This window comes from Podarcis bocagei (genome assembly GCF_964188305.1).
Source record: "Podarcis bocagei genome assembly, chromosome: 14".
NCBI classification, from domain to species: Eukaryota; Metazoa; Chordata; class Lepidosauria; order Squamata; family Lacertidae; genus Podarcis; species Podarcis bocagei.
The window spans coordinates 10,420,922-10,448,478 of NC_138139.1; the positions used below are offsets into that span (position 1 = coordinate 10,420,922).

The 27,557-nt window shown below is 49.0% G+C and overlaps 1 protein-coding gene across 3 annotated transcripts in view; it reads right to left on the minus strand.

Annotated features, from left to right (window-relative positions):
- The window catches only part of LOC308572799 (tigger transposable element-derived protein 1-like), a 195,349-nt gene extending 172,822 nt beyond the window's left edge, over window positions 1-22,527 (minus strand). The window contains exons 1-7 of one of the 3 annotated variants that reach the window (XR_014001871.1): window positions 22,245-22,495; window positions 17,083-17,593; window positions 16,780-16,897; window positions 16,227-16,309; window positions 15,301-15,427; window positions 14,680-14,886; window positions 10,246-13,697 (exon numbers count right to left, since the gene is read on the minus strand). Coding sequence is in view for 2 of the 3 variants with exons in the window: in XM_081169195.1 (XP_081025321.1) it covers window positions 11,851-13,697; window positions 14,680-14,886; window positions 15,301-15,427; window positions 16,227-16,309; window positions 16,780-16,897; window positions 17,083-17,496 (2,796 nt within the window). In the remaining variant the exon portion in view is untranslated. Of the gene's footprint in view, window positions 1-4,017; window positions 5,738-10,230; window positions 13,698-14,679; window positions 14,887-15,300; window positions 15,428-16,226; window positions 16,310-16,779; window positions 16,898-17,082; window positions 17,594-22,244 lie in introns of those variants that run through there. The other 2 variants (XM_081169196.1, XM_081169195.1) reach the window with 2 other exon arrangements.
- Between the last annotated feature and the right edge of the window lie 5,030 nt (window positions 22,528-27,557).

Consider the following 27,557-nt stretch of genomic DNA (forward strand, 5'->3'; position numbering starts at 1 on the left):
TGTGCGCTGCTCTGGCTTCAGCCATAGGCGGCAAAGATGGTGGAGCTGGCTGCAAACCTCTCTGGGCCCCTTGTCATCCTGGTAGCGAAACCGCCGGAAGCGTTGGCGCCATACAACTGAGCTACTTGTGTCCTCGCCTGGGGTCTTCTGCACCACCATTCTTTCCCAGGATCTCCCACTGCTCCCATTCCTGATGGCATTGAGGCTGCCTCTTCCTTCCTTGGGGCCGGCTGAATCCTTCTTGCCCATCTTGGCTTGGTACTCCTCCTCTTCCTGCAAGAGGATCGCTTTTCCCTCCTCCCAGTTTTTGCCGTGAGGTAAAGATGGCCCTAACTGGTGCCGTTACCAAGGCCTGCAAAGCCAAGACATCATTCTGTAAGTGCATTATTACTTTGTCAAGGCAGGGAGATTTCCCATAAGCTCAGAAGCGACCATGTCTTGTCCCAAAACTAAAGGCACTGAATGCATATTGTGAGACACAGGCTGGGATGAGGAAGAATTCCTTCACTTGAGGGCTATAAAGCCCTCGTTCTGACTGAGGTTCAGAACCTGTCACACTAGTCCAGCTATCAAGTAATCAAAGTAGAAGTAGTAGAAGAAAGGGAGGTGGAAAGGGGAGGCTGAGAATTTTAAATGAACTAAAGTCTTGAAAGGCGGTTCTTGCACTTAAAGCATCCAATGTGATTGAGGGTCAGAAGATGGAGCATTCCCCGCTTCCTCCCACCTTGGTCCTTTCTGTGGTGGCAATGGTCTCTCCATTTGATTAGGGCTCCTGAGGGATGTGACTGAGGAAGGGGTGTGGTCTAGGGTGAGTCCTGAGGGCCATAGAGAGGCCACATTTGGCTCCCCACTTCTGACGCATTGAAGTATCCTGTTCACTACAGTAGCCAGACACCGCTCCCAAACTTTGTGCCCATAGGAACAGGAAGTTTCTCTTCCTCTCCTGTTTTCTTCCCAGTGTCTTTCTCCCCATCTGGTGCAACCCACGACAAGTCAGAAATCCTGCCCACAGCCATCCCTGCAAGAGCGGACGGTCCATGAACTCCACCTTGCGCTCCCTGGTGGAAAAGTGGGATATACAGTACTGTAATAGCAAGCAAGCAAGCAAAGGATACCTCCTCTCTGCAGGATTTGAGCCTGGGAAGCTTTTCCAGAATCAGGATCCCCCCCCACTCACCCACCCAACGTTCCCTGTAGCCCCCAGGCTCCCCTTTTCCCAAACGCACAAGGGCGGAGGCTCACCAGATCGCAGGAGGAAGGAAGCGCCGCTGCAGCGCCTACGGAAGCCAAGGGGCCACTTTCCGCTCCTGGAAGAAACAGGGCAGGAAGCGGCGTCCAGGGGTGGGGCTGCCTTTGCTCCAGGGTTCACTTCCTCTCTCCCTCCTTCTCCCCCCCCCCAATAAAATAAAGTCTCTCTAGGAATCCGACTCGATTCATTTAACCCAGCGTTTCCCAAACGTGGGTCTCGAATTGTTTTTGGACTACAGTTCCCATCATCCCCGACCACTGGTCCTGCTAGCTAGGGATGATGGGAGTTGTAGTCCAAAAAAGACCAGCTGGGCACCCAAGTTTGGGAAACCCGGATTTAACCCTTTCAGGGCCCCGCAACAGGAATCCTCTCCCTGGAGCATCCAAAACGCAAGCAAGCAATGCGCACTGGGCAGGTGGTGCTTCTTGATGCTCCATCCGTGCGCGCCAGGCGGGGAGTCCGATAGGAACCCGGAGAGGCGCCTCCGCGTTTCTTTTATCTTTATTTCCCGTGCCGGTTGCCCTTCCTATCCCGCAACCCATATGGGGAAAGGGGCGTTTGGCTTGTGCAAGGGGATGGAGAGAGGAGATGCATGCACGCTGAGATGGCGGGAGGAAGCAGGGCTGGCCCACCCATGAGGCAAAATGAGGCAAGCTCTTCTGGCAGCAGCATCCAGAGAGGCAGCAGGATCCCGATGCACATCATAGAATTGGGACCCTGCAATGCAGGAATATGCAGGAATTTTGCACCCTTCCCGTGTTCCTGATGTAGATCTTCACTTACCCCGCCATTTTGTGGTTCACTTCAGGGCGCCAAAAGGTATTGCTGTAGGTGGGATCCTTTTCTCAGTGCAATCCAAGGCAAGTGAGACTCCGTTATTCAGTCCTCAGGCAAGCCTGACCCTGCCAAAGTTTCCCGTAGTGGAGTGTGTGAGGAGGCAGAGGGATAAAGTTGTCTTAAGGCTCCATTTGCGCTGAACATTTCAAGCAGCATCATGGCACTTTAAACAGCCAGGGTTTCCCCGCAAATAATCCTGGGGACTGTAATTAGTGCTGAGAGTTGGCAGGAGACCCCCATATTCGCCTCAGAGAGCTACAGTTCACAGAGTTTATTGGGAGGAGAAAGACTACTGTCTCTGTATGAGGGTCAGCAGGAATACCTGCAGGTATTTGGAAAGAGGCTTGTCTCTTATCTTCCTGGGGCCTTTGGAAAGGCTAATCTGCTGATAGTTTAGGTGAGGATACAAGGCGGCACAGTGAATTTAATTTGGCTTAAAGAATTCCAGTTACCAATATAACCACTTACTATTCTGTGTATATTCTTGCCACCAATGAATAATATGGAGCAACAAAATCATAACACACAGGTCTCTGACCTGAGGAGTTTACGGCCTAAATTTTGACTGGGTGGAAGAATCCACAGAAGCAGCTAAGAGGGAGATCGGGGTAGCCAGATAAAGATGGGAAGTGCCTTTCAAATCTGTGTGCAGGTGCCTCTAAAAGGATTTGAGCCTCTTCCTTTCTCCTGGCACGTACAGGTGGATGACAGAAACACATTTTTAAAATGCACATTCATCCGGTCTAATTGGAGCCATGTAGGAAAGTGGATTTTTAATAGCAATTTGGTCGTACTGAGTTTTTTGTGTCTACTTGTGATGTCTTGTCACCTGCATTGAGACAAAGATGAAAAATGCTAAGGAGTAAGCCCTACACAAAATCAGAGTGGAATCCCTAAAATGGTTGGATTGTTGGATTATGCCTCAGTTTGGCAATTCCAACTGCTGGTGCCAGTTGTATGCTCTGCTTTCTTTGGATCACGTCAGCAAAACCAAGCACAGGAGGCAGCAGTTACGAGTTACCGGTCTCTGCAGCCGCAGAGATTCGCCAGTGGTTTGATTTCGCCTTCTGGATGGGCACTCCATTGTATCTCAAGACTGATGGAATCCAACATTTCATGTTAATAAGCCCACCAATGCCAGGATGTTTGTGTTGGGATACTGCCAGAGAGATAAAGTCCATCATGGCCCCAAGCCGTCTGCCGGACGATCCATCGATCTCTGGTAGGCACGCAGTGTCATCAATTTAGTGACATGAGTTTCTAGGAAATATCTTGCCACATTCCAGAGCTCATGCACACTCTTATCAGCAGATAATGCACAGCAAAAGTCGCACCCAGGAGAGCATTATTTACAAGCTTTATTCAGCGTTGATCAGAACAAAGAAAGACATGACTGCCTGCGTCAGTGTCTCCACAGAGAGTGAGAAACGAAAGCAATAGCAAACATAAACATCCTGTGAACAGGACATGCGCAGACTCTGACTCACAAAGCCTGCTCCCTTTTAAGGTGGAACGGAAATATCCTAACAGTTTGTGCTATCGACACTGCTTTGTGGATTTTTACCAAAACAAATGTGCACACCTTTAATGTAATTGTCCCAATGTGCACCTTCTTACGTATTCATATACAGTGGTGCCTCGCAAGACGAAATTAATTCGTTCTGTGAGCTTTTCCTGTCTAGCGAATTTTTCGTCTTGCGAAGCACGGTTTCCCATAGGAATGCATTGAAAATCAATTAATGCGTTCCTGTGGTCAAAAAAAGTCCAAACAAAGCCAAATTTGGTACAAAAAGAGTTTATTAAGTGCTCTTTAAAGTCACACATACTGTAAATAGCATTTCAAAAATTGAAGGAACAATAATTTAAGTTTCTAAACATGACAGAAAAGCATTTAAAAATAACCAAAGTGTACTGTACTGTACTGTACATACATTTTCTAAGACTCTGGGGAACAACTTGAAGAAGGTTCCTCTTCCACTCTTTGCTTCTTGCTGAAGAACCTGTCCATAGTCTGCTGCTTCATCCGCCTTTTCAGCACCTCCCTGAAAGACGACATGACCCTCGTATCAAAAGTGTTCGCAAGGTCACGTGTCAGGTCCTTGTCAGGGTGGTGCCACTGTGCAAAAGCCTGCACATCTTTCTACTTCTGGCAAATGTCCCTCAGTTCTTTGGAGGATAGCCGTTCCTCAGTTGCTTCCTCCTCTTCCAGCGAGGCCTGCTCCTGCGCAGCCTCTGCCTGCAGTTCAACCAGCTCCTGGGTGGTCAGCTCATGGTCGTGCTCCTCCACCAGCTCGCTGATGTCCTCCTCTGTGACCTCCAGGCCCATGGTCCTCCCCAAGGAAACAATGTCCTGCACCACTGTTGACTCTGGTGCATCAGAGTCACTTGGTGCCACACAGTCCGGCCACAGGCTGCGCCAAGCGCAATTCAAATTTCTCTGGCTGATCCCGTCCCAGGCCTTGGTGATCATCTTCAAGCAGGTGACGATGTCGAAGTGGTCCTTCCAGAATTCCCGCAGGGTGATGTTGGTGCAATCAGTCACCTCGAAGCATCGCCTGAAAAGCTCCTTGGTGTAGAGTTTTTTGAAATTGGTGATGAGCTCCTGATCCATCGGCTGGAGCAGTGGCGTGGTGTTAGGCGGCAGGAACATGATGTTGATGAAGCTGAACTCCTCCAACAAGTCCTCCTCAAGGCCTTTAGGATGAGCAGGAGCATTGTCCATCAGAAGCAAAGCCTTCAGCGGCAGGTCGTTGTCCAGCAGGTACTGTTTGACAGCAGGGCCAAAAGCAAGATTGACCCAGTCCACAAACAGCACACGTGTGACCAAAGCCTTACTGTTGGATCGCCACATGACACTCAGCTTCTCCTTGTCGACCTTGTGTTTCTTGAAGACCCGTAGGTTCTCCGAGTGGTACACCAGCAGGGGCTTGATCTTCAGGTCGCCGCTTGCGTTGGCACAGAAGAGCAGGGTCAGACGGTCCTTCATGGGCTTGTGGCCAGGCAACTTGGCCTCCTCCTGAGTGATGAAAGTCCTTTTGGGCATCCTCTTCCAAAACAGCCCGGTCTCGTTGCAGTTGAAGACCTGCTGTGGAACGTAGCCCTCCCTCGTCACAACCTCCAGGAACTCCGCTGCAAAGTCTTCAGCCACAGGAACATCAGAACTGGCAGCCTCTCCATGCCTGACCACGCTGTGGATTCCAGATCTCGTCTTGAACCGGTCAAACCAGCCTCTGCTTGCCTTGAAGACTTGCTCGCCTGAGGTTCCTGGCTGTTGCCGGACGAGGTCTGCGTGCAAGGCCTTGGCCTTCTTACAAATGACGGCCTCAGTCACTGTGTCCCCTGCACGCTGCTTCTCTTCTAACCAGATGAGCAGCAACTTCTCCACCTCCTCCAGAACAGCTGGGCGGTTCTTCACGATCCTGGTGACTCCCTTGGCTACATCAGTCGCAAGGATCTTCTTCCTCATCTTCAGGATGGTCCCGATGGTCGATGGATTCCTCCCGTACTCCCTGGCGAGGTCTGTCACACGCATTCCACCGTCGTGCTTCCGGATGATCTCCTTCTTCATTTCCAGCGTAATTTTCTCCTTCTTCCTCTCGCCAGCCTCTGCAGCAGCAGTCTTCTTGGGCCCCATGGCAGCACAGCTCCTACCTTCGCAAACCCAAAAAATAAAATAAAATAATCAGTGCTTCACATCCAAAAAATTCAAAAGCACCAAACCTCCCAGAAAACACACAAGCTTCCAGATTCTTGCAAACCCCTTCTCAACAATTCCCTGACCCCCCCCCCAGCCACCCACCACACAGAAATCCAAACCCAGAAATCTTTTTTTTTTAACAACAGCAGAGTGCCCCAATGGTCACAAAAAATCATAAAAATGCAGGGGGGGGGAACACAAGCTTCCAGATTCTTGCAAACCCCTCCCCAACACCAAGTCCTTGAATTCCAAACATCCCAACCCAAAATCCAAAACCCCCAAAAAAAGTTTTAAAAGTTTAACTTACCAAATGGCTGCAAAAGAAGTTTTGGAAAAGCTTCAAAAATCACCAAAGTCTTCAAAAAACCTCAAAAAACGCTACCACACTGCGTGCTATGAGTTGCTCCTCGAAGTCAAGTCGCAACTGCACCTCTTCAAGCAATGCACCCTGGGTATTAACGGTTTTAAGAAAAAGGAAACAAACTTGCAAGACGTTTTCGTCTTGCGAAGCAAGCCCATAGGGAAATTCGTCTTGCGAAGCAACTCAAAAAACGAAAAACTCTTTGGTCTTGCGCGTTTTTCGTCTTGCGAGGTACCACTGTAATCTCACTCCTCCCATGATGTATGGATGTATGTGTTCCTGTTACTTGAGGAAAACACCCCAAGCAGCTGGTGAGGGATAAGGCTTTCAGTGGCTTCTACCACAATGGCTGTCAGAGGCAGCATGTCTCTGAATGTCTGTTGCTCGGAATCACAAGATGCAAGAGTGCTATTCTCCTCAGCTCCTGCTTGCAGGCTTCCCATGGGTATCTGGTTGGCGCATGTAAGAACAGGAGGGTTGACTAGATGGGCCTGGGGCATAATCCAGTACCGCTTTTCTTACGTTCTAATGAACAGGACTCTAGTCCGTAAGCCTTTATGCCATCATAAATCTGCAGCCCTTTAAAGTCCTGCACAACTCTTTGTTGGAGCTTCAGAATTCCAGCACAGCTGCCCCTCATGAAACGGGAGGGGGAAAGTGGTAGCTAAAGACAATTCCAGGTGCCTGCTTGTGTCTCTCCCCATGCCGTAATAATAATAATAATTTATTATTTATACCCCACCCATCTGGCAGGGTTTCCCCAGCCACTCTGGGCGGCTCCCAACAGAATATTAAAAACATGATAAAACATCAAACATTAAAAACTTCCCTAAACAGGGCTGCCTTCAGATGTCTTCTAAAGGTCAGATAGTTGTTTATTTCCTGTAACCCCACTTCTCACAGGGAGGGAACCGCCAGAAGGCCCTCGGAGCTGGACCCCAATGTCCAAGCTGAACGATGGGGGTGGAAACGCTCCTTCAGGAGGGCCATTTTTAAAGTTAAACACTAGCAGTGTGAAAAGTGCTTGAAAACACAATGGAAGCCAGTAAAGTTTTTTCAGTATTTTTATTTTTTTATTTTAAATGGTTTATTTTATTTCAACAGGTATACAGCACTGAGTACGAGAAAAAAGGAGAAGGGAAAAACAAGACGAAGCAACTAAAATGGTAAGTATACATAAAAGCAAACGAGCAGTATGTACAGGGATTACGATAAAGGGATAGCAGCGTAAAACATGTTCATAACAAAGCTAGTAGAGTATGAAAGCATTTGCCAAGATACATAGCGAAAAGGTAAGTAGCTAGGGTAAAAAAATCAGAGTTATTTCCAGCTAAACTCATACTTAGCAGGGACCATATTAAAGTGTGGGCGACTATTGACATATGTCATGAAAGTCCACCAAACAGCTGCGTAATCTTCTGGTTTCATAGTACCGTGCAAAACTGTTGAGTTGACGAGTTTTTCCGTAAACGCAATATGCGTTGCTTTTTGAAGCCAATTTTCATTTGCAATGCTTGAACCATCTTTCTATCCCTGGGCAACCACAAAGCTGGCTGCCACCGGCGGGTAAAGGACCAACAGTTTCAATACAATCGAAGAAGTGTTGTCTCTAAGTATAGGAAGAAGGAACTAAGCCAGGTCCACTGGTGCTACAAGGACCAATGATGGTGCCAATTTCTACTGCCGCAACAGACCAAAAGGTGCAAACTGGACGGGCAGGATCACTAGAGGTGCCAGAACGTCCCTAAAGTCCCACAATTGCACCAACATAGTGTCTAATTCCCGAGTTTTGTATATTTGATTTCTATGAATGACCACCATGAAATTCTCTTTGATAAAGTTCATTCAATACAGTGGTACCTTGGGTTAAGTACTTAATTCGTTCCGGAGGTCCGTTCTTAACCTGAAGCACCACTTTAGCTAATGGGGCCTCCTGCTGCACCGCTGGAGCCCAAATTCTGTTCTTATCCTGAAGCAAAGTTCTTAACCTGAAGCACTATTTCTGGGTTAGTGGAGTCAGTAACCTGAAGCGTATGTAACCCGAGGTACCACTGTAGTGGCAAGATTATTTTCCTACTGACTGGTCAGTCAGTAGCTTGGTGTATGTGTCTATCTGCAAGCTAAGTCTCCAGCACTTTAAAATATGGGAGCAGGGGAGGTGCTGGTATTCATACACTAAGTGCCACACTTTTAACATTTGGGGGGAAAGATTCCAGTACTGCACACCCTTGCGTATCCCCAGGAAAAAAGCACTGGTCAGCGCTTTGAACTGGAGTACAAAGTTCTGGTTGACAGAATCCACGTACTGTATATTTTATAAGGCACCTAATATTTACTAAGCTCTCTGTTCTTGTTCCTGGGAAATGAGGTGGTGGCAACATCTGGATTCCTTTTTTTGAACAAGCACTTTTTGAAGCTTTTTCTTGATAACATGAGATCTATCCTGCAACCTTCTTCCCCAAATAGCCTCTATATTGCACCATAATGATGCTCTTTATATAGTGTTATGTGAAAAATTGGTCCCTAGGTGTTCAGCCAGACTGAACTAGCTACAAGTAAGCAGATTACACTTCAGTTTTCCCAGCGGTGCAGTTTACCTGTTAGTTTCCTGTTAGGTTCATTATAAAAGGTTGGGCCAAATATATACTACAATGCTACCAGTAAAGGTACAGAATCAGGGTGTAAAACAGACCTTGTGGAGATTCTCAAAGTCCTTCGTAAAAAAGCATTAAGTTTCTAGCTTTTATTACTTAGACAACGTGTTTGAAAGTGGGTGGCCAGTGCCTGCTGAAATATATTCTCAGGGTTATCACCTGAGTAGGAGCTTGAGTGGTAAAGGGAGAGGACTTCTATGCCCTGCTATGTTCCATGAAAAGCCCACAGAGCAATTTTATAAGTCCATGCAACTGCCTCCTGCTGGGAGAAGGTGCTCTGAAATGGCAATAAGGTTGTTTGCTCTCAAAATAGTTTTCCTTTTTGCAGTAACCTAGGGTTCTGACAGGAGTAGTTAAGAATCCTCTAACCCTATGCTGAAGGGTATAATATTGTGTAATCTTTTCGTAGAAAAGCAGAGAACCGCACCACCATCCCCAGTTAAGTTTCCCTTTTCATATGCTTATAAATGAGCAGATAGATCTCTTTCACATTGTTGAAGGTGTTTGTTTTTGCTAGTAACAACTGGTTGAAATCTTCTATTTAACAGTTTACCAGTTTTATTCCAAAGTGCCTGTAGCCTGTGGCAACAGATAATTTTGGGAGAAGACTTTTACAAAATGGTTTAACAATAACTTTTTTAAAACAGAAAAAAGTTTTTTAGAAAGTGGTGGTGGGCACTGAATTACAGCTACACATCTGCTTGATTTGAGCTTGGTTTCTTGTGTTTGCAGCACTTTTGAATAAACAAAACAAGTAGGATCAGACTGCACAGGAAATTCCTCAGCAGGAGTGTTAGAAACTCAGATATATAAGCTAGGCATTAAATGAATCCCTAAGCCAAGGTTACAGTGGCCAAAACAGAATGTCTAGTTGCCATTTTGGGGCAAGACGGCTCTAAAGTCCTATTTTTCAAGCAATTAACTGTTTTCAAACTATTAACATCTGGCTTGTTTACAGATGACAACCTTGAGCTGGGTTAAGAATTTTGAGACGTTGAAGAAGAAAAGCCACTTGATATAGGGACAGTCCACATGTACTGTATTTTTCGCCCCATAGGACACACCTAGTTTTTTTGGGGGGGGGGGGAATAAAGGGGAAAAAATTATCCCCCCCCCCAGGCGCGGGGGAAGCCTGAGCTTCCCCCGACCCCAGCCCCCAGAACAGGCTGCCGCCCCAAGCCTTGCGTGCCCGGCGGGACCTCCTGCAGGGCGTGCGAGGCTTGCCGACATCTGTCCGAAGCATGGGGCGTGCTACACAGCGCGCCCCGTGCTGCTGCCCGCAAGCCTTGCGCGCCCGGCGGGACCTCCCGAGGCCTCTCGCTCTCCAGGCTTCAGCGAAAGCCTGCATTCGCCCCATAGGATGCACACACATTTCCCCTTCATTTTTGGAGGGGAAAAAGTGCGTCCTATAGGGCGAAAAATACGGTATATATTGGCCTCTTGCCACTTCTTTTTCTTAATGATGACACCGACCATTCATAACCTAGGGATATTCTTCACAGCTGTGAGCAGGGCAGTGGGGTGGGGTAAGTGAAGACAAGCTACAACAATTTACTATAATGTTGTTTACTGCTCCTGCTCAGGCTGCACAGAAAAAAGCATTTTGGTTCCTGAAATTCACTCTGATTGTGCAGATAAAATATAACTGATAGAATTCTACAGGATGTGGTATTAGTGTGTGAAAACAGTCCATATCCAAGGATTCCCAGGCATGCACCTCCAGATGGTGGAGACGTCAGACCCGATCCTGGCGCACAGGCATCTTTACTTGGTTGTAAGTGGCCAATAGTCAGGTGCAAAATGCGCGTGGCACCTGGCTAATTTCAAACACTGCTCAGCAGTAAATGAAGTATAGGAAAACCGATAGGATTTGTTGGATGTTTATGGCAAATATTTCTCTAGCCCCACTGAAGTTATTTGGGCTTCCATATCCTTAGCCCAATATGAAGAGAAGGCAAGCAGGATAATAATTATACAAAAAGCAATAAGGTACCTGTGTTAACCCCTAAGAAACATTCCCAAAAGTTCTCTAACTGCTGGATTTTGTATTTTCAAAAATGGGGAATCAGTCTTTATCCTAGCATCTCTTGGTGTCACCTAAAACCTATGCAGCAGCTGAGGAAGCTTATTCGAGTAAGACCACAACCTCTTCCCATGCTCTAAACAGTATCATGCCACTTTCAACAACCATGGCTTCCCTCAAAGAATCCTGGGAAATGGAGCTGGTTAAGGCTGCTGGGAATTCTTAGGAGACCCTTATTCCTCTCAAAGAGCTACTGTTTTCAGAGTGGTCCGACAGCTGGTCCCTCTTCCCAGGGATCTTTGGGAATTGTAGTTCTGTGAGGGGATTAGGAGTCTCTGGGCAACTCTCAAAACACTTCTGAGAGTTTATTAGCTACAACTCCAAGGATTCTTTGGCAAGCCGTGACTCTGTAAAGTGGCATAGTACCGCTTTAAATGTAGTCGTACCTTGGATCTCGAATGCCTTGGCTTCCGAACAAATCGGCTCCCAAACAATCGAAACCTGGAAGTGATTGTTCTGGTTTTTGAACATTATTTTGGAAAAACTGAACGTCCGACATTGCTTCGGCAGCTTCTGATTGAGTGCAGGAAGCTCCTGCAGCCAATTAGAAGCCACGCTTTGGTTTTTGAATGTTTTGGAAGATGAACAGACTTCCGGAATGGATTCCGTTCGACTTCCAAGGTGCGGCTGTATAGTGAAGATGGGGGCTGAGACCAATGCAGTCTTTGGGACACTAAGCTAGCTCCCCATCCGCTTCGCTTAACACTCAAGTGTGGTGAAGCAGTCCGGAGAACTCAAAAGCTTGCTCGCCGTTTTTAATGACATTTTGGTTATACCTGGGCTGAGTTACTGCAACAATATACACCCACAGTCACAAGTAAAATGATGTATTTAAGAGTGATATATCAGTTACAGTTGAAAGGAAACACAGCATAGAAAAGAACAGAAGCCACTGAAAATAACCCAATCAAAGCTAATGATTAACACAAAGCAACCACACCTCACATAAATTGTGCCACTGCTCCAAGACTAATGTGAAGCCTGGCACTGCATGTCATCTGCAAGCTTGCTATAATTGGGAGTGTACGACGAGATGGCGGCTCGCAAACAGTCATCCAGATGCTTAGGTGTCAGCCGTGTTCTGTTTTTTGACTTGATAAACTTTCTGGCAGAGAAAAGGGACTCGCACGGATAAGCTGACCCAAAATAAGAGTTTACCTTTGCAGCAGTCTTTTTCAACAAAGGGAACTTCTGGGAACCAACCTGATTCCAAAAGTTGTCGTGGCCTGAATGAGATTTCAAAACCAAGTCATTTTGCAAGTCCACAATCTCCAGCTCTATTTCCTCCAGCCGAGCTTGGCAGAGTTCTGCAATGGCCATGGCAGTCACTGTGACATCGATGGAGTCGAATGGGTTTGCAAAAAAGGACACAACAGGCTCGATGTCAATGAGCTGCTCAAATTGAGTAAGGAACTGCTCCTCCAGGATCTCCAGGTAACCCACAAATGGCACACCGTTGAAATCATTCTCTCCAATGACTTGCTTCATTGAGGGGAAGTAAAGGAGCGATTTCCTCTCCAGGTGTGACTTCCACAACCTCAGTTTATCTTTGAAGGCATTGACTGCAGTGACCATCCCAGAAATATGCTTGTCTTTACCCTGAAGCTCAAAGTTCAAAATGTTCAGTTTTTGCATCAAGTCAGCAAGGAAAGCCAAGTCCATTAACCAAAACCTGTCGTCAAGTTGTTCAACATACTGATCTTTAGACCTAAAAAACTCCTTAATTTCTTCAATCAGGTTTAAGAATCTGGCCAGAACTTTTCCTTTACTCAGCCACCTGCCTTCAGTGTGCAAAAGGAGATCATTGTGCTCAGCATCAACATCTTCCAGAAGGGCTTTATAAAGCCTGTGTTTTGAGGAGACGGCCCGGATGGAGTTTATTATCTTTTTAACCACATCCATTATGTGTTTAAACCGGAGTACCTTAGCACATAATGCTTCCTGGTGAATGATGCAGTGATATGAAACAAACTTTGGAAAAGATTCGTCCTGCTGGCACTGGGCAATAAACCCACCAATACACCCTGTTGCTGCTCCTTCATCGGTGGTGATAGACGACAATTTGTGAAGAGGCAAATTTATTTCCATGGCAAAGTCTTTGAAAGTCTGAAATATATTCTCACCTCTTGTTTTTCCTTTCAGAGGTAGTATTCTGAGTAGCTCCTCTATCACAGAAAGATCACTCAAAACCATTCTCGCAACAACTGCCATCTGAGACGGGTCTGTTATATCTGTCGATTCATTAAACTGAAGTGCGAACCAAAGGCAATTCTGAAGATCACTTTGCAGCTGATAATCCAAGTCTCTGGATATAGACTCAATTCTTCTTGTGATGGTGTTTCCAGACAGCTGCAATTTTTGAATCGCTGCAAGTATTTCTTTTTTATTAGGGAAACCTTCGAACATTGAGTCACCGGCGGTCAAAAATATCTCTTTCAACAAGTCCCCATCCACAAAAGGTTTTTTCCTCTTTGCAAGCAAGCTTGCAATTTTAAAAGACGCCATCGTATTATTCTTGGATTGCACCACAGGTCTGGTGGCCGGTGTCGATGGAATCGCCAATTTGGATTTCATTTCATGGACCTTTTTTTTCCGAAGTTCGGAATCTAGGGGATAATCTTTTGCAAAACTGCTGTGGTTTCTTTCATAGTGTCTCTGGACATTGTGCTTCTTTGAGACGGCAACAGTTGAGGAGCAGACTAAGCAGACGCACTTGCCATTCAGATCCACAAAGCAATACCTCTCTTCCCACTCCTTGTTGAAAAAGTAAGTCCTCTGCCTTTTAACGGTCGGCGGCTCACTTATTTTAATAACAGCTAGTATAGCAGGGGGAGGAAAAGAAGAGAACTTCAGTTCAGCTACTACTCACATGTAGGGCCAAACTGCAAAAAATAAAAAATCCTTATTAAAAAGCAAGAGTACCGTATTTTTCGCTCTATAAGATGCACCAGACCACAAGACGCACCTAGTTTTTGGAGGAGGAAAACAAGAAAAAAAATATTCTGAATCTCAGAAGCCAGAACAGCAAGAGGGATCGCTGCGCAGTGAAAGCAGTAATCCCTCTTGCTGTTCTGGCTTCTGGGATAGCTGCACAGCCTGCATTCGCTCCATAAGACGCACACAAATTTCCCCTTACTTTTTAGGAGGGAAAAAGTGAGTCTTATAGAGCAAAAAATACGGTAATTAATACCAGAATAACTGATATAGGAGCAAATAAAGTCTCTGAAAACAGTCAGTCACCAAAGCCAAAGAAATAAATGACTATATGAAAAAGCAAATAACTCTACAATAACAACACACCCAGGAAATCAGAGTCCAAATTCTACTGCTGCCATGGGGTCCACTTTGGCTGTGCCTCTCACACGCACCAGTGGTGGTTGGTGCCCACTGAGACTGGTAGGGGGAAAAGCAGGAGGACCAACAGTAGGTGGAGCCAGAGCCAATGACAGGCAGAACCAATTAGTTCTAGTTTTGTCCCCATCTTCCTCTTTGCTGTGTTCTACAAGGGCAAGACTGAGCCTATGGATAGGCAGAGAAGCTGCCTGGACTGAGTGAGGGTACAGAAAGCAGGCAGGTAGACGGAGAACCTTGTGGGTGCCACGCACACCCCGCTACTCTTGAGCATGTATACATTTCCTCCCCTGTGCTGATTATTTCCATGGGTAGTGAGCTGCATACTCACAGTTACGTTCTTTCCACACACCCGTATTTTAAATCATTTCTCTCCTGTGCAGATTTTGCAACAAGCTTCAGGATTTTAGAATTTTAACTCCCCCCGCCCCCAAACACGGCACTTACGTTTTTCGCTTCTTTTCCTTATTTTCCCTATTTTCCCTTGGACTGTGATTTCATGATAGTCGCCGTCTTCAGAAACGGGGGATTTAGTCCTCCTTTTATGGTTTGTTTCGGTTTTCCTTTTCTGCTCTTCACTCTTTTTGCACCGCCCTCTTTCCGGCGACATCCCTCGCGTTTCTCCTTTACTCTCCACTTCCCATCTTTCACCTCCTGGAATAAGGGCAGGACAGGGATAAGCGAGTTTAAGAAATGGGGCCCTAAAAATAATTGAGCTACAATTAGCCATTGTGATAAAGGACTAAAATATTAGGTGGGAGATCGTTCCTTGCATTAAGTGACAGCTGCCATGATATAGTTGGACTAAGTTCATGGAGACCAGGGTTCAGCTCCCAGCTAACCAGATGACCTTGTTAACACTGGTTAAGGCAGCCTTTGCCAACCTGCTGCCCTCCAGATGTTTTGAACTACAACCCATCAGCTGTGCTGGCTGGACTGATGGCAACTGTAGTCCAAAACATCTGGATGGAGCCAGGTGGGTAAAGGGTGGGCCATCAGGTTAGACATAAATGTTATTTTGGGTTTGTAAACAGGTCTCATCATCAACCAGGGAAGAAGAAACATTACCTAGAGGGGCCATCATCCCACAGCTCTTCATCACGAGCTGCCTGTGCACAGCTCTCTGTTCTGGATCCAGCAAAGCCCTCTCCTCCTTAGAAAGGTACATAGCAGCCCCCTTCAAGGTTGCCAGATCCTGGGGGAGAAAGACAAGAACCTTTCCTTCGTAGGAATATAACAAGAGATGTTCTCTTTCAGCAAAAGCTAAAAGCTACAAGTAAAAGAAGTTAGTAATTTAAACAAGTTATTTTTATTAGAAAGTGGATATTGGAAAACTGCTAAAATGAGATTTCATGAAAATCAGTTAGGAAGGATTTGAGGAAGTCATTTAATAATGGAATTTAACTAGGATTTTTAACTGTAAGAAGTTTTGTATGTTTGTTTTTCTTTTTAATATGTTTTGTTATTTGTTTGTTATTGTGTGTTGCGTTATATCTGTTATAAATTTGGAAAACTAATAAAAAAAAATGGGGGGGAGGGAATAAAATAAAATGATGCACAAAGTGGAGACAGTGGAGGGAGAGAAGTTTTTCTCCCTGTCCCATAACACTACAACTTGCGGCCATCCAATGTAGCTGAATGTAAATTCAGGACAAAAGAAAGCACTTATTCTCACAGCAGAAGATGCAACCAGCTGGATAGGTTTTAAAAGGGTTAAATGAATCCATGGAGGACAAGCCTATCAATGGCATGTTCTGCCTCCTCTCTGAAGGCAGTATGCCTCTGGGTACCAGTTGTTGGGCATCACAAGTGGGGAGAACACTGCTATCCTCATGTACTGTTTCTGGGTGAATGTGAGAGCAGGTGCTAGATTAAATGAATCCAGCCGGGCTCTTCTTACGCCCATGAGAGATTTGTTCAGGTCTAGGGAGGTGACAGGACAGAGGCACAGAATCCGTCTTAAATCAGCTTCCTCAACAATCCTCGCCCCCTACCTTATCAGGTTGCCCAGAAGCCGTTTCTCGTCCACCGCACAGAAGAGATTGCTGAGCACGTATTGCTGGAAGCATTCCATAGCCTGTAAGAGACAAAGTGGTGGGAAGCCAGTTGCACATGATGGAGAACCTGTGGTCCTCCAGGTGTTATTGGGCTCCATCTCCCATCATCCCTGGCTATTGGCTATACTGGCTTGGACTGAGGGGAGCTGTAGTTCAGACATCATTTGGAAGGCCACCCACATCACTGCAGTAACATATCATTGCTTCAGAGATTTAAGTGGTGCATGTCGAAGCACACATGAATGTTACAAAACGTCTTGTCAAAATACATTTATACCCATTTTATATTTAATTTGGGTGAAAACGCTCTTCCCCATTTTCATCTTGGGCACAATTCAAAGTGCTAGCAAAGTCTTCCAAATACTGAACATGCAACACATTTTTTTGAATTACGGCAAAAGGCTGGAGACTTGGGAGACCCAGGGAGGCACAAAAAGAGCCCACAGGTTTCTTACATCCTCAATAGGGGAGACCAAGTTCAAATCCATACCTTGCCAGCTGGTCCCACCGTCACCCTCTGGCACGATCTCCTTCTGTAGGGGGCTGTGTTTGGTGTCTGTTGAAGTCTTCTCTGCCTCGGAGAAATCAGCACCAAACAGCCCCTGCCCCTGAAAAATCAACAAGATCTGAGACACTGACTAGGGAGAAGACATTGATTAGAGAGAAAAGGAGTGATCAGAAGCAAAGGCCTTGGGATTGCAGATATTATTTCCCCAAAGAGCTGGGAAATTAATGGGGAGTTTTAGGGTATCCTCCCTCACATTCCTGGGCCCCTGGAACAAAGTGCTCTCACCTGTTGCTCTTCCTGCTTCTTCTCTTCTGCCTGAGTCAGGAGGAAAATCTCTGCCAGGGCCACTGCCTGGGAACTGGTCTCTGCTCCACATTCTCTGACCCAGCGCTCCATCTCCGGTGGAAGGATGGTCAGGAACTGCTCCAGGATTACCAAGTCCAGGATCTGGATCTTCGTGTGCTGCTCCGGCTTCAGCCACTGATGGCAAAGGTCGTGGAGGCGGTTGCACACTTCCCGGGGACCCTCGGCATCTTGGTAGCGGAACTGCTTGAAGCGCTGGTGCTGCACATCGGCTCTGAGCAAGTTCTCGCTCAGAGTCTTCTGCATGGTCTTCTCCCAGGATTCCCCGCTGCTCCCAATCTTGATGTTTTCAGGGCTCCTTCCTGATTCAGAGGCAGCGGAGTCTTGCTCTTCCATCTTGGAAGCCTCCAGCGTGAGAGAAGGCTTGCGTCTTTTGCCTGCCAGCTTTTCGTCTCAAGGCAGAGATGTCCCTAACTAGTGGTGTTGATAAGGCCTGCAAAGCCAAGACATCCTTCTGTTAGGTCAATTAATGCCCCAGGCAAGGAAGATTTCCCCCAACAAATATGGATGTTTCCTGCTACCAACATGGACTCATCATGGACTCATCCCAGAAGGAAAAGCAGTGAATGCCTTTTGCTAAAACCTTGAACCTCCTTCACCCACTTCCCTCCCTCTAGCAACCCCTTTTCCTCACTGCCTTGTTCTCCTTAAGCCTGTTACTCTTAAGCTACTGTGAAAATAGTTTAAATCAAGGCTGCTGCTTGATGGTTGCAGGGTGGTGGTGGTTGTTGTATTAGCAGAAACTTGGGGGAACTGAGTTCCCCTACCTTTTAAAAATTAAATAATTATTATTATTTTGTCTGGGGATGCTGGAACAGATATACAGTGGTACCTCGGGTTAAGTACTTAATTCGTTCCAGAGGTCCGTTCTTAACCTGAAACTGTTCTTAACCTGAAGCACCACTTTAGCTAATGGGGCCTCCTGCTGCTGCCGCGCCACCGGAGCACAATTTCTGTTCCCATCCTGAAGCAAAGTTCTTAACCCGGGGTACTATTTCTGGGTTAGCGGAGTCTGTAACCTGAAGCGTATGTAACCTGAAGCATATGTAACCCGAGGTACCACTATACACCCAATGCCTGAACCAAAAATCCACCTAGATCTGTAATCAATAAAGTTGTGGCCATTTGTAATCCATACCATTGCCTGCTTGAGTTATATTAATGACATTTAGCCCCTGCCCGGGGGTGAGGGTAGGGTGGCGGCACTGTGACTGGGGCCACGACAAACAAACTTTGTGGTGAGTTCCCTCACCTTTTCTCCAGAAAAAAAGCACTGGATGGGTGATACTGCACTTTATTAATTATCTGCCTTTTTGTCCAATGGAACTCAAAGAAAACTGCCCATTTCTAAGGAAAACCCATTTTATTTTCTCTATTTTAGTCTTTAAGGTGCTACTGGAAGGAATTTTTTTTTTATTTGGAGAACAATGTAAAACAAAGTACAGTGGTGCCCCACAAGACGAAAAACCCGCTAGACGAAAGGGTTTTCCGTTTTTCGATGCGCTTCGCAAGACGAATTTCCCTATGGGCTTGCTTTGCAAAACGAAAAAGTCTTGTGAGTCTTGCGATTTTTTTCGCTTCCCCCCTTTTTTCTAAGCCGCTAAGCCACTAATAGCCTTTTAGCTGCTAATCCGCTAAGCCTTTAATAGCCGCTAAACCGCTAATAGCGCTAATCCGCTAAGCAGCTAATAGGGTTGCTTCGCAAGACTAAAAAACCGCTAGACGAAGAAGAGACTCGCGGAACGGATTAATTTCGTCTTGCGAGGCACCACTGTAACATTTCTCTGGTACAGTGGTGCCTCGCAAGACGAAATTAATTCGTTCCGCAATTCTCTTCGTCTTGCGGGTTTTTCGTCTTGCGATGCACGGTTTCCCATAGGAATGCATTGAAAATCAATTAATGCGTTCCTAGGGAAACCACCTTCAGGCCAGGTCCGGGGATTTGGCGGGCGGCATTTTAAAATCGCCCCGGACAGCGGAGGACTTCTCCGCTGTCCGGGGCGATTTAAAAGCCCCTGGGAAGGCAGGCAGGGGGGAGCAAAGACTTTCGCCCCCTGCCCGCCTTCAGAAGGTGTTCCCACCCCCCCGCCCGGCTTCGCAGCAGCGCTACGAAGCCCGGCAGCTGGGGCAGCTGTTCCCGCCCCCCTCCCCCCTTCGGAACATCGTTCCGAAGTGGGGCGGCTGGGGCAGCTGTTCCCGCCCCACCTCCCCACTTCGGAACAGGGTTCCGAAGTGGGGCGGATGGGGCAGCTGTTCCCGCCCCACCTCCCCCCTTCGGAACATCGTTCCGAAGTGGGGCGGCTGGGGCAGCAGTTCCCGCCCCACCTCCCCACTTCGGAACATCGTTCCGAAGTGGGGCGGATGGGGCAGCTGTTCCCGCCCCACCTCCCCCCTTCGGAACATCGTTCCGAAGGGGGGCGGCTGGGGCAGCAGTTCCCGCCCCCCTCCCCCCTTCGGAACATCGTTCCGAAGTGGGGCGGATGGGGCAGCTGTTCCCGCCCCACCTCCCCCCTTCGGAACATCGTTCCGAAGTGGGGCGGCTGGGGCAGCTGTTCCCGCCCCACCTCCCCCCTTCGGAACATCGTTCCGAGGTGGGGCGGCTGGGGCAGCTGTTCCCGCCCCACCTCCCCCCTTCGGAACATCGTTCCGAGGTGGGGCGGATGGGGCAGCTGTTCCCGCCCCACCTCCCCACTTCGGAACATCGTTCCGAAGTGGGGCGGCTGGGGCAGCTGTTCCCGCCCCCCTCCCCCCTTCGGAACATCGTTCCGAAGGGGGGCGGCTGGGGCAGCTGTTCCCGCCCCACCTCCCCCCTTCGGAACATCGTTCCGAAGGGGGGCGGCTGGGGCAGCAGTTCCCGCCCCACCTCCCCACTTCGGAACATCGTTCCGAAGTGGGGCGGATGGGGCAGCTGTTCCCGCCCCACCTCCCCCCTTCGGAACATCGTTCCGAAGTGGGGCGGCTGGGGCAGCAGTTCCCGCCCCACCTCCCCCCTTCGGAACATCGTTCCGAAGTGGGGCGGCTGGGGCAGCAGTTCCCGCCCCACCTCCCCCCTTCGGAACATCGTTCCGAAGTGGGGCGGCTGGGGCAGCAGTTCCCGCCCCACCTCCCCCCTTCGGAACATCGTTCCGAAGGGGGGCGGCTGGGGCAGCAGTTCCCGCCCCCCCTCCCCCCTTCGGAACATCGTTCCGAAGTGGGGCGGCTGGGGCAGCTGTTCCCGCCCCCCCTCCCCCCTTCGGAACATCGTTCCGAAGTGGGGCGGCTGGGGCAGCTGTTCCCGCCCCCCCTCCCCCCTTCGGAACATCGTTCCGAAGTGGGGCGGATGGGGCAGCTGTTCCCGCCCCCCCTCCCCCCTTCGGAACATCGTTCCGAAGTGGGGCGGATGGGGCAGCTGTTCCCGCCCCACCTCCCCCCTTCGGAACATCGTTCCGAAGTGGGGCGGCTGGGGCAGCAGTTCCCGCCCCACCTCCCCCCTTCGGAACATCGTTCCGAAGTGGGGCGGATGGGGCAGCTGTTCCCGCCCCACCTCCCCCCTTCGGAACATCGTTCCGAAGTGGGGCGGCTGGGGCAGCAGTTCCCGCCCCACCTCCCCCCTTCGGAACATCGTTCCGAAGTGGGGCGGCTGGGGCAGCAGTTCCCGCCCCACCTCCCCCCTTCGGAACATCGTTCCGAAGTGGGGCGGCTGGGGCAGCAGTTCCCGCCCCACCTCCCCCCTTCGGAACATCGTTCCGAAGGGGGGCGGCTGGGGCAGCTGTTCCCGCCCCCCTCCCCCCTTCGGAACATCGTTCCGAAGTGGGGCGGATGGGGCAGCTGTTCCCGCCCCCCCTCCCCCCTTCGGAACATCGTTCCGAAGTGGGGCGGATGGGGCAGCTGTTCCCGCCCCCCCTCCCCCCTTCGGAACATCGTTCCGAAGTGGGGCGGATGGGGCAGCTGTTCCCGCCCCCCCCTTCGGAACAGCGTTTTAAAATGCTGGGGGTCGGCAGCGAACGCTTTGCTCCCGCCCGCCAGCATTTTAAGATCGCCTGGGGCAGGCGGGGGGGGAGGCAGGCGGGGGGAGCAAAGACTTTTGCCCCCCGCCGGCCTTCAGAAGAGGTCCTCTTCTGAAGGCCGGCTGTGGGCGAAAGTCTTTGCTCCCGACCGCCAGCATTTCCCTATGGGCTTTCGTCTTGCGATGCAAGCCCATAGGGAAATTCGTCTTGCGAAGCGCCTCCAAAACAGAAAACCCTTTCGTCTTGCGGGTTTTCCGTCTTGCGAGGCATTCGTCTTGCGGGGTACCACTGTATACTGGCAGGGTACATGGAGGTTCTCTTTCTCGCGCAGCTGAGAACTGCCTTGTGAGAGCAAAAGCAAAGGTTTGCACAGGAAAGTAACCAGTTCCCAAGCAACGGAATCCTCAAGCTCTGCAGCAACCGAGAACGACCACAGAATTGGAGAGTTGGAAGGGAACGCGAGGGTCATCTAGCCCAACCCCCTGCAGTGTTACAATCTTTCGAACCCACGACCCTGAAAGTAAGTATCTCACGATCTACCGACTGGGCTCTCTCTCTTCCCTCTTGTTTTCAGCCTTCCCCTTTAAAGGAAATTGCGTCCTGCATAAAAATACGCCCCCCCCCCGGCAGCACTGCTCTGCCCCGTGCAAAAATGCACCGGAGGAGGCGAGGTTTGTTCGGTTTTCAAAGGGGGTCGCTCATTCTAATCGAAGTAGAGGCATATATAATCGAAGAACCAGGTGGGTTCGTTTTGCGCCCGTTTTTAAAAATCGCCGAAATCAAGAGGCCTGCTTGTTTTTGCAGCGAGGACGACTGAAAGCGGATTCCCCAATCCTGCGGGGAGCGGGGAATGTTGTCCATTTTGGGTCGAAACAGAGAGCTAGGCTCGCCTCGCCCTTCCCAGCTCCGCAAAGGACCCCTCCCAGTTTGCAAGCGACCCACATTTCTTGCGCCTTTTCTCTCCACTCACTGGCTGGGCTCTGGGCCAAGTATCTCCCTCTGGGGTCTTCCCGCCCCACTCCTAGCTTCCTCCCCCCCCTCTCTCCTTGCAAGCCTCCCGGGGCTCCCCTTCGCCCAGATGAAGCCAGCGCCTCTCACCAAATCGCCCCGATGCAGCTCTCGGCAAAGACAAAGGCCGCTCTCTCTCCCCCAATGGTGGATCCGGGAGGGGAACGGGCTTCGTGGGGACGGGCATTGGATATGGAGGACGCCCCTCCTCTTCCCTCCCCGCCCCCCTCCGAAAAAATAAATAAATCAACTCTCCACTCTAGGAATCGAGCTCCGTCGAGCTAACCCTTAGAAGGCGGTGCGGCAGGATCCTTCCTCTGCGCGCATTTAGTGGTTGACAGGCAGGAAGCGAGCGCGCGCGCTCCCTTTTCCCCCTGCCACTATGCTGCGTGTGCGGCGCAAGATGGTTGCTCCTCTTGCTCTCTTGGTTTGCAAGGAGGAAGCTGGCAGTGCAAAATACAGGACGGGGTAGGGCGGTTGGTGGTGGAGCGATTATTCCCCCCCCCTCCATCTCGTGCAAAAGTGACTTCAAAATGATATAGAAAAAATAGAGGTGGTTGGCTTTTACTGCCCAGCTCCCCAAGGGACTGAGTCCCCCAAGCCCAGGGGTCTGCAACCTTTAAGACAAAAAGAGCCACTTGGACCCGTTTCTGAACGGGAAAAAAAAACTGGGAGCCGCAAAACAAGCCAAATGTAAATAACCACACATTCTTCCCCTTCCCCCATTCTCTCTCTTTTCCCTGAGTCTATTTCAGATAGCAAAGAGGGGTATGGTACCTCTCATATCCGTTTTTTGCAAAGCACCATGTGCATAGAGGGCATTATACAAATTAATATATAGAAAAGTGTCTGTCCCTCCCTGCAGTTCAACTCCCTCTCTTTTTACTAACAACACATATCCCTTCCTTCTGCTGGTGCAACTTTCTCATCATTTCTACATAGCAGCATTTATAAACCAGTGCCAGAGAAACTGGGTGAAAGGAAGGTGAGAGGGAAGAGATATGAATATTTATGTGTGTATATGTATACATACACCTACAAAATTACAGGTTTGAAGCCAACTTAAAATAAAAAGAGCTGGTGAGCAAAGGAATCTGTGGTGCTTCCCATGGGATCCGGGGACATGTCAGCTAATACTCTTCCCTTTCTTCTTCATTTGCTTGTCTCTGCAGCAAATCTCAAGGGGGAAGGGCAGGAATTGCATAGGCACGAGAGAAAGGGGGAAATCCCGCATGCAGGATTTTGGTGCCTAACAGCCCCCCTCCCTCTGCAGTTGCTCTCATGCTCCCCCCGCTTCTCTCTGAGGCCGAGATGCAAGGCACGGAAAGGGATCCCGAAGCACCACACCACACACACACACACACACAAATACCCCGCCCCGCCATTTCCCTCGAGAGCGCGCGCGCGCTCTCTCTCCCTCGCCTCAGGTGCCTCGCGCGGGGCTGAGGAGAGCGTGGCCTGGGTGGGCGGCTCTCAATGTCACGCGGCGCGCGGGGCCTGAGGGCGGGTGGGCTGCCGCGACGGCGAAAGGGAGCGCGCCCTGGCGCGCCTTCCTGTCACCGCCCTCCTCCTCCTCTTCTTCCTCGCTCCCTGCCGCCGCCGCCACCATGAGCTGCTCGGCCGCTTCCTCACCGTCCTCCAGATGAGGCGTCCCCCTCACTGCTGCCGCCCGTCCTACCCCGGGAGAAGCTATGAGCCATGAAGCCGCCTGGCAGAACTTGCCTCCAGCGGCAGAAGCAGCAGCAGCAGCCCTTCTCTGGCCGCCGCCTCCTCCTCCATCCCAGCAGCCGAAGCCGCCTCTCGAGCTCCGCTGCCGCCGCCGCCTTGCTTTGCCCAGCTCGGCTGCCCAGCTCCATCCCCCTCCTCTTTCTGGCGCTTCTGCTTTTCTGCTCAGGGTCCCCGAGGATCTGCGGAGCCGCAGCAAAGGTGTAAAAGAGCCGCATGCGGCTCCGGAGCCGCGGGTTGCCGACCTCTGCCCAAGCCCATGATCGGTCAGAGATGAATGATGGAGGCAAGATGCAGTGAAAGCAAGGCAGATCTTTATTTTTCTGTTGCAACAGAGTTCCCTCCCCTCCTTGCCAAGAGGAAAGAGAGACCCCGAACCAAGAAGAAACATCTGTTTAAGGGTTTGCATTTTGGCATGGAGGAGGAGGACAATCCGTTCCACAAACAGTCAGAAATTCATCACAGAGCCTAGGGCTTGCTGATCAGAAGGTCAGCAGTTCAAACCCCTGTGATGGGGTGAGCTTCCATTGCTCGGTCCCAGTGCAAGTAGATAAATAGGTACCACTCCAGCGGGAAGGTAAACGGCATTTCCATGCGCTGCTCTGATTCGCCAGAAGCGGATTAGTCATGCTGGCCACATGACCCAGAAGCTGTACGCCGGCTCCCTCGGCCAGTAAAGCGAGATGAGCGCCGCAACCCCAGAGTCATCCGCTACTGGACCTAATGTCAGGGGTTCCTTTACCTAAGGTGGGGTTACTGTGACTCAGGCAAGTCAAGGGGTGATATTCTTGAGGATTTAGCAAGTTTTACATAGTTTACACAAAACGTTGGCATTTGGTAAGACCATTGGGATGCCCATCAGACATCCCTCAATGCAGAGCACCTGGGCAAACAATGACATTTAATACAAAGGAGGTTCATAGATATAGGAGAGGGATCCCTTCTGGAACTTCCCCTGATTGCTATCTGCCTACCTGTTCTCAGGCAAGGGGGATGAAGGAGGCAGGGGAAATACTTAAGAGTCTTTAGGAGAGCCCAGATGGTTTTTGGATTGCTCTCCTGTACTGTTTTAGACATGCGGTTTATATACCGTATTTTTCGCCCTATAAGATGCACTTTTTCCCCTCCAAAAATGAAGGGGAAATGTGTGTTCGTCCTATGGGGCGAATGCAGGCTTTCGCTGAATGCAGGCTTTCGCTCTCCAGGCTTCAGGAAGCTATCTGCTAGCCGTGGGAGACCCAGCTCTCCCAGGGCTAGCGGAGACCTTGCCGGCACCCAGAAGCTTGGGGCGCGCTGAGCTCCGCACACCCCAAGCTACTGGATTAGCGCAGCGCTCCGCTAGCCGTGGGAGTCACGCGGCTCTCCCACAGCTAGTGGAGACCTTGCCAGCACCCAGAAGCTTGGGGCGCGCTGAGCTCCGCACGCCCCAAGCTTCGGGCTTAGCACAGCACACCTGGGGGGGAAATAAAATTGTTTCCCTTTATTTCCCCCCCAAAAAACTAGGTGCGTCCTATGGGCCGGTGCGTCCTATGGGGTGAAAAATACGGTACTTACATATGTGTGTTTACTTTGTGCAGTTATCAACATTTATTCTATATTTAAGACCCTAGAATTCCTATAACAAAAGCAATCCATTACAATCTATTGCAGCCTAACAGGATGGCCCCTCTGGAATTTGTCACACATACACACTCATGCCCCCTTGCACACACATGGACACGACTTTGTAAAATCTGAGCTTGGCTACCCAGAGCTTAAATACATGGCCTTTCACACACTTTTCCAAACACATGCATGTGGAGGGGACCCCTAACTTGGTGGTGTGGGGGACTTGAAATGCAAGACGAAACTGTATCAGTATAGGACACAGTATTTTACATTGACATAGGGGACAATCCTGTATTATACAGGATGAGGCCCTGCTCTGGGTTTGCTCTGCCCCATCCCCCCCCCAGCAAATCCCACCTTGTTGTGCCCATCTAGAGTGCAATACAGTGGCAAAAGTCGGAAGAAGATCAAAAAGCAAAGGTGACCCCACCAATCCATGTTGAGAGCAGAAATCTATAACCTTTATTAGGGCTGACCTCAGTTTCACAAACTGCTGACACAGCAGGGAGAAAAAGGGGGGGGGGGAGTTCAAAAATTAAGACTGGATGTTGTAGTTGGTTGTAGTTAGCGTGTTTTTAATTGTTAGAATACCAGTTGTCAGAAGAGACATGTCACTTTGTTTTACATTTAATAAATAAACATCTAAAATAAAGGAAGAAACTGTTTTCATCAGGAATGTAGGGGTTTTTATGCATTATGTGAATTTATGCATTATGTGAATTAGTTGGACAATACATTTTGACAAGTCAGAGAATTAATGTTTTTTTTTAAAAAAATCAAGTGTTATAGTAAAAACAAAAAAACATCTGGAGGGCAGCAGGTTGGCAAATAATCCATGGCCCACAGCTAAAGGAATCCCTCCCCCCCCCTCACTTGACAGTCGCCTCCTCTTCCTTCCCTGGTTGCTAGCTGGAGTGCTCCACATTTGCTTGGGGCAAGTATTTGTGCCCTGATGCACCTCACTTAACAGAATAATGTCTTAGGCTTTCCAGGCTTTGGTAGCAACTACAATAATCTTTGCAACAAACAACAAGCATACCGGTATTTTCCTTGAAACAAAGATTGGTGTTTCTTCTTGGAGGAAACAGCTTCTACACACCAGCTTTTTGGATTGTCCTATTACATAACTGGGATGCGGGTGGCACTGTGACCTAAACCACTGAGCCTCTCAGGCTTGGCGACAGGGTGAGCTCCCATAGCTCTGTCCCAGCTTCTGCCAACCTAGCAGTTCAAAAGTACACCAGTGCAAGTAGATAAATTGGTACCACTGCGGTGAGAAGGTAAAGTGTTTTCCTGCACTCATCAGTGTCCAATTGTGCCAGAAGTGGTTTAGTCATGCTGGCCACGACCCAGAAAGCTGTCTGTGGACAAACATCAGCTCCCTCAGTCTGAAAAGTGAGATGAGCGCTGCACCCATCGCCTTTGACTGGACTTAACAGTCCAGGGGTCCTTTATCTTTATGACCTTCATGTTTTCTGAGAAGGGAACCTTTTCTTTTTGTTTCAGGGTCTGTTGACCTTTGCAGAGGCTGGTGTATTATTTCACTAAGCAGGAACAGGCTGTGCTTGGGTTCTTAGTAGAGAGCTCTGCAGATGCAAATGATGGAGAACAGTGGGATCGTGGCCATTCCTGGTAAATCTCCCTCTTACTTTCTCTGGTAGATGATCATATCCGCTTACAAGATTAGCAGGGTTATTTTTATTTCCTAAAACGTTTTTATTTCACAGTTCCATATAACAAAAAATGCTAACAGTGATTAGACACCAACACAAAATGTTAAAACTGTAGCATTACATCAGAAGTATAGTAGGAAAGGTTGGGAATGATGGGAGATCATTGAACAAGTGACAGGCAAGTGTGTCCAGGGGGAATTGAACAGATTTTATCAGTTAAGGATTAGTTACATGAAACATATATAAAAATACACAGATCTGTGTAGAGCTGAAAACTTACAAAATGTTGCTTGAAAATTACTCATATTCTGTATTTTTACCACTCTAGTCAATACAGTGGTACCTTGGGTTATGAACTTAAATGTGTTCCGGAGATCTGTTCTTAACCCGAGGCGCA